We start from the raw sequence: 15017 nt of genomic DNA on the forward strand, positions 1-15017 counted from the left end.
AGTGACTCTGCCCTTCCAGGCCTGGAAGCCATTGTCCTCCTCACTCCACCTCCCTCCTCTCACCCCAGGCTGAAGGCACCTGGGAGAGCTGTCAGCATCAGCCAGAGGGAGGACTGGACTTAGGACCTCTGTTCTTTGTGCCTCAGCATCTTCTAGTGTAGGTCTCCTCTAGCTTTACTCCTGAAATAGGAGTAGAGCAGGTGGCCTTCTTCCTGGTGGATCTACACCTGCCCTTAGCGAGCAGACCCAGAGCACAGTGAAGAGGGTGCTGTGGACAGTGAGGGCCTCGCGGCCAGGCTGACTGGAGGTGGAGGGCACCTCTGTTGGAGCTTCTGACCACCCGTGTCCCACCTAGAATCAATTCTGCATTGAGGTGCTCTTCTATTCGGTGTTTTGGTTCTGCCGGTCCTATTACTCCAGAGGTGGCTCAGGGCTTCAAGCTGCAAAGCTTCTCTGACTGCTCTTTCTTTCCTGAGTGGTTGAGCGGCTTACAGAAGGGAAATATATAATGTGCCTCAGCCGACTCGTCTTCTTAATTCTCTTCATTACGTCCCTCTGCATGACCCCTTCCTGACCCAACATATAGGATCGTATGCACTTTAGAGAAACCAGAATGTTTTATGTAACATTCTGAAACCATCAAACACAAGAAAATATGGGTTAAACAAGGTTAAATGAATTCTTTCACCCAGAGATTGCTGCATAGTGCCTGCCAGAAAGCAGAATTTAGCTACAGCCCTGTGTTCTGTGCAGGCAAGGAAAGCCTAGCCTGTTTGTAGGCTTGATCGTGTTTGCCTTTGCTCGGTGTGTTTGTCTATCACAAGATGTTTCCATAACAAAGCAAATGCTGCATTTGGTGGGGAGGACTCTGAACCAAGCTAAACACTGTCTCTTTGCTGTGGACAGAGGGGAGTGGGGAGCTAGAAATGAGGAAGGGAGAGCTGAGGAATCCTGCACACCAGCTCTGGCGCTCATTCAGCTCTTAAAGGGGCCAGGCATGGATGGGAAACTGAGGCTGAGAGACACTGATTGGCCTGCTCAAATGAGAGGTGGGGACAAGCCCTTCTTTGTGACAGGTGGAGGTGTCAGCAAGGAGTTTCAGGAAGCAGAGGCTTCTGTATTTTCTACAAAGCAGGAGGAGGAAGAATCTTCTGGCACTGTGGCAGGTGATTAGAGACAAATGAAAGAGGCTGGAAGTAGCTATTGTGCTGAGTGAGGGAGAGAGAAGGGGAGAGAGAGGGAGAAAGGGAGCGGGAGAGGGAAAGAGATCAAGCTCATTGCTGGTACACAGAAGGGTTACCTGGAAGTTCTGAGGGCTGCTGGTTAAGAATTTGAGGTGGCTCCATTCTGGCCATGATGGGGCTTCATCTCTCAATTACAAGCACCAGCAAGGAAGGAGTTGGGCTGACCCCCGGTGGCATCGCCTGGGTTAGCGGTGAAGGGATGAGAGGCCTATGGGGACTTGGGGGCGGAGAGGGGGAAGAGGAGTTGGGGATCCAGAAGAGGCACCCAGGAGTGGGGAGGGCTGAGGGAACGGGAATGGAGCCGGCAACCGAGGCACATGCCCTGGGCCGGAATCGAACTGGGACCCTTTAGTCCACAGGCCGACACTCTAACCATTGAGCCAAACTGGCCAGGGCTGACAGTATTTGTGGTGCTGGGCTCCCGCGCTCCAGAGACGGTGGCTGGAGGGAGAGGTGGGGGAGGTTGAAGAGGAGGTTGAGAAACAGGGTCCATGGGTGCTGAAGTCAACCAAGGGAGTGAGGGAGGAATCAGCTTGACCCAGGCAGAGCCAAATAGTCTCCCTTCTTCGTAGGAATAGGGGCCCTGGGAGGCAAGGGGAGCCATGCACACAGTGGGGCACCAGTGAGCCAGTCTGGGCTAAAGGACTGAGTCTGGGGGTGGGTCTGTGAGGGGGCACTGTACAGCCTCTGGGCTCCTTGGTCCTGTCGCAGAGCCAGCCCTCTGCCGAGGGGTTCAGGGCCTCTGGCAGGCAGGCCCCCCAGGGACCCCATTAACCAGACGAGACTGTCGTAAAGTACAAGGTCTCCTTTCATCCGGCTGCTTTGAACCACCGCTGGTTGCCCTGGCCGGCTCCCCACCTGGAGCCCAGCACACCCACCGGGGCCTGCCTGCGCGTCAGGCACCCACCCTGCAAATAAACAGCTAGTAAAAGGGCCCAGACCGGGAGCGTAATGAGCGCCTGGGACCTGGGGGGCCATTCCCAAGGCTGGAGCCCCAGCCCAGCTGCTCCCACCAGGGGCCGTTTGAACCTCTGGCTCATTACTGAGCCCATAAACCAGGCCGGCCAGAGGAATGGAGGCTGCTGGCGGCCTGTGCAGGCGGGCCTGCGGTGCTGGCCATAAAAGCCCCGCCAGAGGAGGGAGGCACCTGCAGGAGGGCTGGGGCCCTGAAAAGGGGGAGGCACCAGACAGGGGCTGGGGGGTGAGGGCCCAGCTGGAGACCTGAGCCCCTTCACCAGCTCAGGAAGTGGTCCAGACCGAGGCCGGGTGCTTTGCAAGGTGGCCATTCCTCACCGGGAATGGTCTTGGTTCAGGAGCTCTGTGGATCTGCATGACCTGGGGTGGCCACACAGCAGGCGTGGCCCTGACTGGGCAGCAAGGCTGTGTGTACAGGGCACCCAGGGCTAGACAGACCATGTGTGGTCAGCAGTGCTCCCCAGCTCCCTATGGAGTCTGTCCCTCTGAGACTCGGTCCAGGCCCCTGCTATGACCAGGCACTCAGGACCTTGCACCCATTGTCTGCAGGCTGGTCAGAATGTTTCCTGTCCTTGCCACCCTCTCAGGTGAAGCTACAATGAGAGGACAGAGAACAGGCATGAGCAAGATAGCCCCGGCGACAGTCCTTTGGGTTGAGCATATCTGGACCCAGGGTAAACTCAGGCCTTGGTGTGCCCAGTCCCCATCCTTCAGCGGCTCCACAAGCCTCTGTGAGAAGGGGCCCAAGATGACATTGTTTCAGGACCCTGGTCCGAGGGAGGTGGGATGGGGAGCCCAGGAGCGTGGTGAACTTGCCAGCACCAGAGGTTTTTGGTTTGCCCCAGGGCAAGCTCTCAGAGGTGAAGGTGAGGGAGGTCTGTGGGTCAGGAGCTTTGTGGGTCTGCATGACCTAGGGTAGCCACACAGCAGGCATGGCCCTGACTGGGCAGCAAGGCTGTGTGTACAAGGCACCCAGAGGTTTTTGGTTTGCCCCAGGGCAAGCTCTTAGAGGTGACTGCCACCCAGCTTCTTACAGTAGTGTGTCAGGGGGATCCTTCCAATGACAACCAGGGTGGGGTGGGGGACCTCAGGTTCCCAGCCAGCTCACCCTGTCCCCAAGATCACAAGGGCAGAAGAGTATTTAGAGGTGGGAACAGGACTTAGAAGCCTGACTGCCAGGTGTGGACCCTGGCTTGCTGCTTCCCAGGGGTATGACTCACAAGTACTTGCTCTGGTTTCCCAGCAGTGAGGATAGCATCTCCCTTATAGGTTATTGGAAGGATAAATGAGTTCATAGTAGTAAAGGGCTGGTGCATAAGAAGTGCAATGTTAATATTATTGTTAGCTGTCAGATCTTGGGCCAACTCTTCATATCTCCAAGCCTCTGTTTCATCATCTGTAAAATGGGAGTGAGAATGTGGAACTACGGAATTGGGAGGATTAAAGGAGCCATCTTTGTGAAGGGGGCCCACGTGGTACCCTCCTGAGCCTTGAACACTGCTCTCTGGGGTCTCATCAATCTTCCTACCAGGACCTGGCTCTGGCAAGTCCCTAAGGGATGTCCCACTCCACTGCCTCCTCCAGGCAGCCTTCCAGGCTGGAAGGGTCCACTGCCTCTCTCTAATCTTTCTTTCCTGCTATCCTTCTCTGCTTCTCCTCTGGGCCAGGATGCTTTCTGGAGGTTGGACAAGACTGAGAGCAAAATCCCAGCGCGAGTGGTATTCCAGATCTGGGACAACGACAAGTTCTCCTTTGATGACTTTCTGGGTGAGCACTGCTTCTGGTCAGCACCAATCTGCACATTGTGGGCTGTGTGTATGTGTGTGTGTGTGTGCGTGTGTGTGTGTGTGTGTGTGTGTGTGTGTGCACGGGCACGTGCCACTCTAAGCTGGCTGGCAAGAGGTGCAGTCCTGCTTTGTGCCCTCAGGGAGCTCAGAGTCACTGGTCTGTGGTGCTGAGTGAGATTCATGATGCAGAGGAGTGCTGGCATGATCAGCAGGGTGGGTCTATCAGCAGAGGTGGCATTGAATTCTGGGCCATGTTGGATGGTAGGACTCAGATAAGGAAGAGAGGGAAACACAGGTTGAAGGCAGTGCAAGCACATGCCGGCCCTCACTGGCCATCTGGCCTCAGGTTTGACAGGATGCCTCCCACCCCTCCCCCGCCCCATCCCTCAGTCCAGATGCAGACTGAGCCCAGCAAGAGAGGAGTTCAAGACACTCTTCCCCCTTGTGCCCAGTGATGATGGAATGAGTGAGCACGGCTCCATCTCCCAAGCCCCAGACAGGATTCGGGAGGGGGTAGGTGCTGAAATGCTGAGCTGGGGAGCAGGGTGCGCTAGGCTGAGGGATGTGTTAGACACAGTGCTCTTGCAGGGGTGAGATGTGGGGCTGGGAAGATGGCCTTGTATGGGGCCAGCAGGCTGGACTGTAACAGCCCCATCACAACTATATAAGTTAACCAGGAAAATGTGGTCTATCCATACAGTGGTATATTATTCAGCCATAGAGATAAATGAAATACTGATGCATGCTCCAACATGGATGAACCTTGAAAACATTATTCTAGGTGAAAAAAGCCAGACAACAAATGGATGCATACTGTATGATTCCATTTATATGAAATGTCCATAATAGGCAGATCTGTAGGGACAGAAAGTAGGCTCATGGTTGCCAGGGTTGGGAGGAAGGGGGAATGGGGAATGACTGCTAATGGGTGCGGTGTTTCTTTTGGGGGTGATGAATTTTGAATTAAAATGACAAATTTTATGCCATATAGATTTCATCACAATAAAAACAGTTAAAAATTGTTGGATGTTAGATGTAGACAATGGGTGAATGAATGGATTTGTGCTTAGTAAGATAATAGTTGAGCGAGTGGGAAGCTCTCTTAAGGTGAATCATTAAGGGTAGATTAGTGGGCATGTGGACATGTGATAGGAAGCTGTGTAGATGGAATAAAAGGGCATGGGTGGGGAGCTGGAGATTGAGGGATCTGACCTGTGGCTAAGCCCACGGATGGAGGCCGAAGAGGTGACAGTGAGTTTTTGTGGAACCTGCCCAGTCCCAGAGTAGGGCTCAGCTGCCAGTGACTGAGAAACCCTCCGCCAAGGAACCCCTCTCTGCCACAGGCTCCTTGCAGCTGGATCTCAACCGCATGCCCAAGCCTGCCAAAACAGCTGAGAAGTGCTCCCTGGACCTGCTGGATGACACTTTCCACCCGGAGTGGTTCGTGTCCCTTTTTGAACAGAAAACAGTGAAGGGCTGGTGGCCCTGTGTGGCAGAGGAGGGCGAGAAGAAGATACTGGCGGTGAGTCTGCTCCCCACAAACCCGTAGAGGCGTGGGAGCTATTCTCCGGTAGAGATCACCCAGCACATATATGCTCGTTTCCTTCTCTCTTGCTTTCCCTCTCTCTGTTTTCCAAGGCTCCAGCCCTCTTCCCTTTCCAATCCCCAGCCTTTCTCTCCTTGAGCCTTGAATACCAGGGAAGCCTGTTTAAATCTAAAGATGCCCTTATCTCCCTCTGATCCTGTTTGTTTGTACTCTAGCTCCTTGGCCTTCACAGTGACCTGTGTGCTGGGATCCCCTCTGGCCTGGGCCTCCTGTAGAGGACAGGGGTCCTGCCTCTCATTTGAACGGGACCCTTCAAGGGACTGTCCTTGTACTACTGTTTTTGCCCAGAGGTCTGCTCAGGGGTGTCACAAGAGACTGTGAACTGTCGTTCCTTTGCAGAGGAAGTGAATCCCTGACAGTTTATTTTAAAATAGCAGGCAGTCAGCCAGCCCCTAGAGTGGCCCTTGAAATAAAATACCCTTGTTGTATAAGGACTCTTAACAATTAATAAGAAATAACATCTCAAAAGAAAAATGGTCAAAGGGCATGCATAGATAATACAACAAAGGAAGTACAAATGGACATTAAGCATTTAAAAAGGCTGACTCCCCATAGTAATTAAATAAAGGCATATTTTTAAATGTGAAAACTTTTTGCCTATCAAGTTCGAATTTATAAAACAGAAATGCTCGTCGCTGGTGAAGATGCACAGAGAGGCTCCATGTTCCCTTCTGCTGGGGGAGCTAACGGCTTTCCCACGTGTGGAAGCAATTTGGTAAACTACAGCAAGAGATATTTGCTGTATAACAACAAAGGCATAACAATATTTATGCCTTTGGCCTCTGCCATCCCACTTCTAAAAATCTCTACTAAAGAAATAACCAGCTAAAATTTAAAAATTAGATTCTGGGGTGTTTGCTGCAGCATTATTTATAATATCACAGGATTGGAAACAACCTAAATGAACCAAAATAAGTAGTTTACGAAACAAATTATGGTCAACCATCCCATAGAATGTCTTACAGCCATTACAAAGCAAACTTTAAAGAATATATAATTATACAGTAAAACAGAGTACATTTGTAAGTGAAAGAAGCAAGCAAGCCATAGACTATATATACACAGTGTGAGACTTCACAGTCTTGCAGAGAAAAACAGCTGTGATGCAAACGATGTTAACGGTACTTGTCCCCGCATAGTGGAGGTATAGCTCATATTCTCCTTCCTTTGCACAGGCAGACCTCAGAGATATTGTGGATTTGATTCCAGACAACCGCAATAAAACGAGTCACACGAATATTTTGGTTTCCAAGTACATATAAAAGTTATGTTTACGCTATACTGTAATCTGTTAAGTGTGCAATAGCATATGTCTATAAAAACAATGCAGATACCTTATTACATACCTAAAGTAACAATACTTTATTACTAAAAAATACTGACCATCATTTGAGCCTTTAGTGAGCTGGAATCTTTTTGCTAGTGGAGGGTCTAACTTTCAATTTGTAAAAATCACAATATCTGCCAAGTGCAGTAAGCAAAGTACAGTAAAACAAGCTGTGCCTGTGTATTTCTATTGTTTCTAAAAGTTCTCCACGGAGCAGTTACTGCTTTTATGATCAGATCAACCCAATATCATTAAAACAATTAAAGAAAGTGGCTCTTACAATTGTCCCCAACTGGCTCCTCTCCAGGCCACTGGGCAGATCCTTTGTGTCCCTGACCAGGTTCCCTCTGTTCCCGCAGGGCAAGCTGGAGATGACCTTGGAGATCGTAGCAGAGAGTGAGCATGAGGAGCGACCTGCTGGCCAGGGCCGGGATGAGCCCAACATGAATCCCAAACTGGAGGACCCAAGGTCAGTGCCAGCCCCTGACCCCTGATGCCGGGGTGGGGGTTGTGGGGGTGGGAGCTGGGATGTGTAGCCACAGTCTAAGAGGCATCTATTGCAGAGGTCATTAAACATTTAAAACAGGTCATGAGGCCCACATGGCCCAGAGAGGGCCGTACAGTGTTAGGAGACAGGCGACAGACATCATTCCAGGAGCACTGGGCCCCTCAGCTAGTTCCAGAAGCAGGCATCGTTGGGTAGCCATTGGTTGTACGCTGAGCAAGCTGTTGAATGGCATGTACATGCTCTGTTATGGAACCTTCTCTGTTGGTTTGTTACCATTATCCCCATTTTACAGATGAGGAAACAACTTCAGCAAAGTTGAATAAGGAAAGTGGTGAAGCTGGAATTCTCACACTTGGTCTGATTGGCCCTGGAGCCCAATCAAGGTCTTTCCCTTGACCAAGCTGCCTTCCATGACTCTCCTGTGGTGTCAGTGTGGCTTTCAAAAAGTCTTTCAGCCTTAATTTTCCCATCTGTGAAATGGGGGACCAGTCCCTGTCTTCTGTACCTCATAGCCCCTAAGTGGATGTAGAAACTTGAAGGCAGTTACTGGGGGCTGAAAGACTGCTGTTGGGGGTGGTGGTGTCAGGGCTGCATTTGCTTGGTCCTTCCCTGTGGCCTACTTGACTCAAGTGTCATGGGGCTGGCAGAACAGGGAGAGCCATCTGGCCCAAGGATTTTGGGATCTGGATGGAAAGACAGGAGAGGCCCAGGAGACCTAGGGGCCGGCAGTTAAAATGGCCATTATTGAGACGCATTCTGTTTGACTTGTGAGGCACCTTGGGGAAGGTTTTGAGGTTCTTGGCTGTGAGAGAAACTCAGCTGCCTGGGTTCACTTCCCACCACCCTTCCCTGACTGTGGACCAGTCGCGTGCATCTAGGCAGGTGGCCTGGCTTAAGTGGGGTTCAGCCAGCCATAGCTCACTTAATGTGACAGCCCCTTAAGGTTCTGCCCAGCTCCCAAATCGCTAGTCTGTGATGAAGTCCTGGGGAGGGAAGGAAAGAGGGTGGCAGGAAAGGTGTCCTGGACAGGGTGGCAGAGGACTGGGCCCCTGAGGGTATATAGGGTTTGGCGGCACTAGGAAGAGGGGGCCGCATGGGTGGGGCTCACACTCTAGCAGAGACTTGAAGGGGAAGGGAATGCAGGGGCGAAGGGCTGAGCTTTGGGGCAGGGACTGAGGGGTCTCAAGGCTGGACAGATCCTGGGGGTCGTGAGGAGGGCCGGGCGGTTCGGGAGCAGGACTTGGAGACAGCAGCCGTGGTAGGGCCGCCTGCTGACCTCTGGGATCTCACTGCCAGGCGCCCTGACACCTCCTTCCTTTGGTTCACGTCCCCGTACAAGACTATGAAGTTCATCCTGTGGCGGCGGTTCCGGTGCGCCATCATCCTCTTTGTCATCCTCTTCGTCCTGCTGCTGTTCCTGGGCATCTTCGTCTATGCCTTCCCGGTGAGCAGGCCTGGGGGGAGGCGCACGCCCTGCCTTGGGGGAGCTCCTGGTCTGATGAGTGGGGTACAGTCTTGGCCTCCAGCAGCGCCTGGTCTCACGGAGAGTCTGTCCTTGTCTTCGAAGAGCCCCAGACTGATGAAGAGACATAGCCTCTGTCCTCGCAAAGCCCATTGTCTGATGAGGGAGACATGACCCTTACTCTGGGAAGCTCCCAGTCTTATAGGGAGACAAAGTCCTACCTACCCTTGGGGGGCTCTTAATCCTATAGGGGAGACATAGCAAGCCCCTGGACTATGGAAGCAAAGGGTTAGTAGAAGGTAAGCCCCCTGCGGGAACCTTCCTGAAGGAGGGAGAGGGACTGGGTCAGGAAGGGAAGGCATGGATGGCAGAACAGAGGAGAAGGTCCCCTCTGTTTGTGAGGATGGCATCTGCTGAGGTCCAGAGGGAGGGAAGACCTGGGGCCAGGAGAGAGTCTCATCGTGAATCTGAGGACCGTGATAGAGTGTGTCCTGTCTCCTGCAGCAGGGTAGGCATGGGAGAAGATGTGGGTGGCCAAACAGTGGCCAAAAGCCTCTCACTGGGTGCAGTGGACATCGGGAGTCCCTTTCACCTGGTAAAAGGCCAGCTGCTACCCCCTAGCTCCATGGGGTCCACCCCAAAGAGAAGGCTCTGGGGCTGTGTTCTTGGTCTGGGCTTCTGTGGTCCTCACAGCTCATCAGGGGAACCCTGAAGATGCTCCAGCCCCCCACCTCCCACTCCCTAGTGTCTCTGGAACTTCAAACCTTAGAGGGACCACAGTGTTACCAGGGTGATACCTGACTTCTAATATTCTTAAAAAATTTTAAACCTTTTAAAATGAAAATTTCAAACTGACATGAAAGTAGAGAGAATGGCATAATCAGCTTCACGTCAGCCTGGTTTGAATGGCAAAAGAGACACCCAGAGAGGGGAAGGGACTGGCTCAGGGCTGCAGGGCTTACACTATAGCAAAGGCTTTGAGAAGGGAATGCAGGTTCGCAGCTCCCAGTCCTCGGTTCTGGACACTGCGGCCTCAGTCTGGTCAGCACCAGGCCGCCGGCCAAGTGCAGCATGCCCGCAGTGGGCAGTTTGTGCTGGAATTACTCGCCTGTGTGCCTTTCGCCTGTGAATCCTCCAGGAGGAGGAGGTGGGTGGGGAGCTCTCTCCTGCTGTGACTGGTGAGCGCTTGTATCAGCAGGTTTTCCATGTGGTAGAAATGCAGTTTAACGTAGTTGTTTCAGTATAATGTTGATGTGATGCTGTAGGAACTTAACTCCTGTTTATATCAATTAGCCTGTGGTAAAAATTGGTTTCGTTATATGTTGTTTCACTTAAAGTGTCAGAACCTATTGCCGATGCTGAGTGAGGGCTTACTGTATCAGCAGCATGCACCTCCTATGATGAAGACAGTTGAAACCACCACAAAGCCATCCCCTTCAGTTCCTAACATGGAATGTGGGGAACAGCAGAGGGGACTGTCTGGGCCATAAGTGACAAAGGAGGGTCTCGGTCCAGGGCGGCCGATGCGTCTGGCTTCAGACAAGGCCCTCTAAGCTGGCTGGAGCCTGGAGCACTTGCAGAAATACATTCTGAGGCTCAGTGAGGAGAGTCACAGCTGATTGGCCACATATGGCTGCAGTCCGGAGATGTGTCCAGGTTGTGGGGAACTGAAGCTTGTACAGTTTGGAGGGCGCTCTTGAAGCAAAGGAAGACAAAATTGCAAATACAAGGTTAGATACTAGGCCATGGAAATGCAAGTGTGCGTGGAGTGTAAGCTACCCTGGGTGACCTGAGGTCTGGTGTCAGGCCCAGGACTCCTCCTCGGTGTTTCCCCAATCGGGCAGGCCTAAGGTGTGGAGTCAGGAAGGCGAGGTCCCACGTGCCCAGTGTCCCTCAGGCTTACCTCCTCTCCGTTCAAGTGTATCTGGCCGTATTCTGTTCAGGTGAAAACTTTATTAACCTTTGCTGTGTGTCTGGGAGGCAGGTGCGTGCTGTGGAGATGAAGGAAAGGCGATGAGGCTCGTGCCACTGGGGAGCTCAGTCCCTGGGGTGTGGGGCACATTGAAGCCAGTGAAGGAAGGCGAACATGGGTGTGGTCAAGCGCTCTGTCAGGAGTCTCAGGCCAGGGAGTTCTGGCACAGGACCTCTGGTGCAGACTCTTGCATCGGCCACCCTGGCCCTAGGCCCTCCTTTGTCACTTATGGCCCAGACCAGACAATGTCCTCTGCTGTTCCCCACAGTCATGTTAGGGGTGGAAGGGGATGGCTTTATGGTTTTAACTGTCTTCATTGTAGGAGGTGCATACTGCTGATACAGTAAGTCCTCACTCAGCATTGTCAATAGGTTCTGCCACTTAAGCAAATGACATATAACAAAACCAGTTTTCCCATAGGCTAATTGATATGAACAAGAGTTAAGTTCCTATGGTATCTCATCAACGTTGTAACAAAACGACATGGAACTGCATTTCTAACAACTCAAAGAGCAGAGGTTGGTGGTAGCCCCAAGAAACTGGTTAGAAATATAGAGTCTTGGGCTGGCCCCAGGCCTGCTGAGGAGAACCTGCATTGGGGCACATTCAGGTTGGAGAATGGCTGTCACAGAGGACTGAGCTCTGTACTTGGGGTCAGGAAATGTGGCTGGGCTCTGCCTCTGCCAGTGACTTTTGTGTGACATTGGCGAGGCCCTCCCATTGGTATAAAGATGACAGGGTTGGAGAAGGTCAGCTCTGACCATCTGTGACTAACACAGTGGTTAGGGGAGATCTTGTACCTTCCTTGGGGGGCTTCACATCCAGCCAGCCTCTTCCTGAAGAGCTAAGGGGAGGGAGGGCAGGGGCAAAGGGACATCACAACCACCCTTTCTGTGCCTAACTCCTGCCCCTGGCCAGCTGTGCCCTTCCCTGTGAGGCACTTGGGCAGCAGACCAGGCCTTTAGTGGCCTGAGGGAGGAGACCCCGCTGCCTGGGGAGAGCAGGAGATTTCTGGTTACTTCCAGTCCAAGGTCCTTCCTTGTCCCTGGGGCAGCCTAAGCTCCAGGCCCTGTGGGCAGGAGCAGAGGAACACTTTGATCATAGCCCTGGTCAGAGCCCTCCCCTGTCTCCCCGGCCCCCAGCACTGGCTATCACCCTCCTTTGAATCCTTCTGGAAATTGTCCTCTTTAAAATACCAACCCTGCTGCCCCTCTCTCAGGCTTGTGGGGGTCAGGGTGTAGGTGAGAGGTCCAGGGCTAGAGGGGCAGACTGGGCCTGAGGCTGCAGACTGGTTTTGTTGGCAGGCCTTTGCTATGACCTGGGCAAATCCTGCTCCTCTCCAGCCGAGTGCCTCATCACCTGGTGGCCCCAAGACCTTCACTTGGCTTTTTGGCCCCCGGGGGAGGGCAGAGGGCCTGGTAGAGAGGGGCCCAAGGCCAGGGAATGCTCCCCTCCAGTTAGTCTAATCTCCCACCTTCTTGGAAGTTCCCTTGGGAGGGGAACAAGGAGGGCAGCCTGTCTGGTTCCTCCCAGCTCCCCCCCAGCCAGCGGGAGCAGGGCCAGCATGGGGAGGCAGCAGGCGATCTGGCGGGAAGGCTTTGTTTCCAGAGTTGGCTTTCCCGGGCCGGCGCTGGGGAACATACTGTCCCAATTAGGAGCCCTGTGTTGTGTTGTATGTGTTTTCATGGTTTGGGGGGAGGAGTGGGACGGGAGATTCCTTTCAGTCCTACAGCAGCCAGGGTCTAATCAGAGGTGACCCATCCCAGGTGCTGGCCTGTCATCTTCATACACCCAGCCCCCCAACTCACTCTCTCTCTGCTTTCTGGACAGGAGCATGGTGGCCAATGAGCCCTAGGTTCATGTGGGAGGGGGATAATCATAGCCATGCCTTCAGGCCACCTGTCTGACGGAAGAGGTCAGGGCAGGCGCTGGTGGTCAGAATCCTCTTGGCAGCTGATTGGAACATGAGAGTGGGACCTGGATTGATTGGGGAGAAGACAGAGCAATTCAGGCAGCCATGGCCGCCAGGTGGGAGGGTTCCAGAGGAGTTTCAGGAAGGTCTGGGTTTGTGTGGTTGGCGAGGGCACCAGGAGGGTAATGTTGAGCTGAATGAGGGTTAGGCGGTGGTGAAGGCAAGGTGCAGGCAGGTGGTTGAGTAGATGAGCCTCCTTTCCCTGCTCCGTTCCTCCTGGCAGCCGTCATCACGTGTTCCTGCCTCCTCTCTCCCTCTAGAACTATGCTGCCATGAAGCTGGTGAAGCCCTTCAGCTGAGGACTGTTTGGCCCAGGACTGGGCTGCTTCTTCTGCCCAGCTCAGCTGAGCAACTCCAGACTTCCAGGCCTGACCATCCTGCCACGGTGGGCAGACAGACAGGTGGACTGGCCAAGAGTTGGTAACACTGAGCCCTGGGAACACCTACTTTCATTTCTTTCTCTCCCAGTTCGATCCTTTTTGGATCAGCCCATGTATATTTCAGTATAAAACAGCTGGAACCACAAAGCTGTGTTGGTGTGTGTATCTCTTTAGTAGCTGAATGGGGTGTGACTGTGTAGGGCATGTGTCTGGGTGGGTGGAGTGGGAGTGGGGTGTGCAACAGACATCTCTGGCTCAGCCTTCTGAGTGGAACTGTGGGTCCTTTGACAAGACTGGTTGAGGGTGAGGTGGGCTTTAAGGGTTGGTGTCTGGTCTGCTTAAAGATGCAGTGTGTTCTCTGTCTCAAGGACTTCTCCCTCCCCCTCCCCCTCTTCCTCCTCACTCAGCCATCTCTTTTCCTTCTTCAGGTGCCCTTTGCTTAGGTGGTAGTTACCTGTACCTTGTGGTCACACCTGGGAAGTGGTTCCAATTATACAAATGAGCCCCAAGGAATGGGTTCCTTCTTGAAACTCTCCAGACAGGGAGGGATGCTGGTCCCCTGACTGTGACCTTGTCCCCCACGTTCTTGGGATTACTTGCAGTCTCCTCCCTCTGCTTCCCCACTCTGCTTTCAAGATCTGGGCTGGACGTGGAAGCATGCAACAGACACGTATTGTGGAGGGAAAGGGGAGGGGCAGGAAGAGATTAACCAAAGAACTTAGATGCATACATGCATAACCCATGAACACACACAATAGTGTGATGAAAGCCTGGGGAGGAGATGGGAGGAGGGTGGAGGGGCCCAAGGGGGGGGGAAAGGGGACATCTATAAAACTTTCAACAATAAATTAAAAAAAGATCGTGTCTGGACAAACACACCTTCTTATAGTCTGAAGTGTAGCATTTGCCATGGGACTGATATCTCCTGCAGGACTCAAGCTTCATCTATGGGAGCAGCAGGAACATACCTAGAGAAAAAGCAAAAAGCATGAAAACACCAGGTTTCCAAAATTGAGGCCTCTGCCTCTCCTCCCGAGGGGCTGGAACTCTGAGCACTGCTGGCCACCTCCCCTCCGGTTACCCAAGGGGCTTCTCCTATTTCTCTGTAACCTTGGCCCAGGCCCTGAGGCCTCCAAGTGATCCTTCCAGACCACTTGGCTCTTTCTTACAGTGTGAAATCTACACAGAGGCCTTACCAGGTCCCCACCTGATTGGTCGGACTGGAAGTGATTGGCCCAGGGCTGATGACCTGAGCCCTCCTGGAAGAGGGAGCTACATCTCGAATGCTGAGTGATTCTCTCTCTTTGGGAGAGGCCAGGCTGGAAGTGGCCTTCAGTGTCCAGCCCTGTGTGGGCCCTGAGAACCTGGGTGGCTAGTCCTGAGACCTTGAAACCCAAACCCTGGAGCCAGGTGGCCACACTTCACACAGAACACGGAGCAGGAAACAGGGTCCAAGGCTCTTCTGAGAAGGTCAGTCTGGTGATGAGCTTTCCCCAGGTACCCACTGTGTGTGCCTGTGCGAAGGCCCGGAGTCAGCCATCCTGCAGAGAAGACTGCAGGTGAAAGGAAGAAAGAGGTGGCACTATGACCTCTGGAGGTGCAGGTGTGGAGAGAGCTTGAGAGGCTGGGGAGACCAGGGTAGAGAGGAGGAAGCCACTGGGGAGGGAAAGATCAAAGTCACAAGACAGAATCGTGGGGTAACTAATGAAACAGTTTCTGGAGCAGAAGAGAAGGGTTAGTTTGGAAGGGAAGTTCTCTTTCCTTCCAGGTACAGGAAGGTGGGA

At 53.0% G+C, this 15017-nt stretch overlaps 1 protein-coding gene across 4 annotated transcripts in view; it reads left to right on the forward strand.

Annotated features, from left to right (window-relative positions):
* The window catches only part of DYSF (dysferlin), a 191880-nt gene extending 178500 nt beyond the window's left edge, over positions 1–13380 (forward strand). For all 4 annotated transcript variants that reach the window (XM_087823630.1, XM_016202598.2, XM_016202600.2 and 1 more), the window contains 5 exons: positions 3887–3986; positions 5350–5528; positions 7299–7408; positions 8744–8891; positions 13114–13380. In XM_087823630.1, coding sequence (XP_087679756.1) covers positions 3887–3986; positions 5350–5528; positions 7299–7408; positions 8744–8891; positions 13114–13152 — 576 coding nt within the window. In that variant the 3' untranslated portion in view covers positions 13153–13380. The remainder of the gene's footprint in view (positions 1–3886; positions 3987–5349; positions 5529–7298; positions 7409–8743; positions 8892–13113) is intronic.
* Positions 13381–15017: the final 1637 nt, after the last annotated feature.

This window comes from Miniopterus natalensis, chromosome 13 (assembly GCF_054644295.1).
Source record: "Miniopterus natalensis isolate mMinNat1 chromosome 13, mMinNat1.hap1, whole genome shotgun sequence".
Taxonomy (NCBI): domain Eukaryota; kingdom Metazoa; phylum Chordata; class Mammalia; order Chiroptera; family Miniopteridae; genus Miniopterus; species Miniopterus natalensis.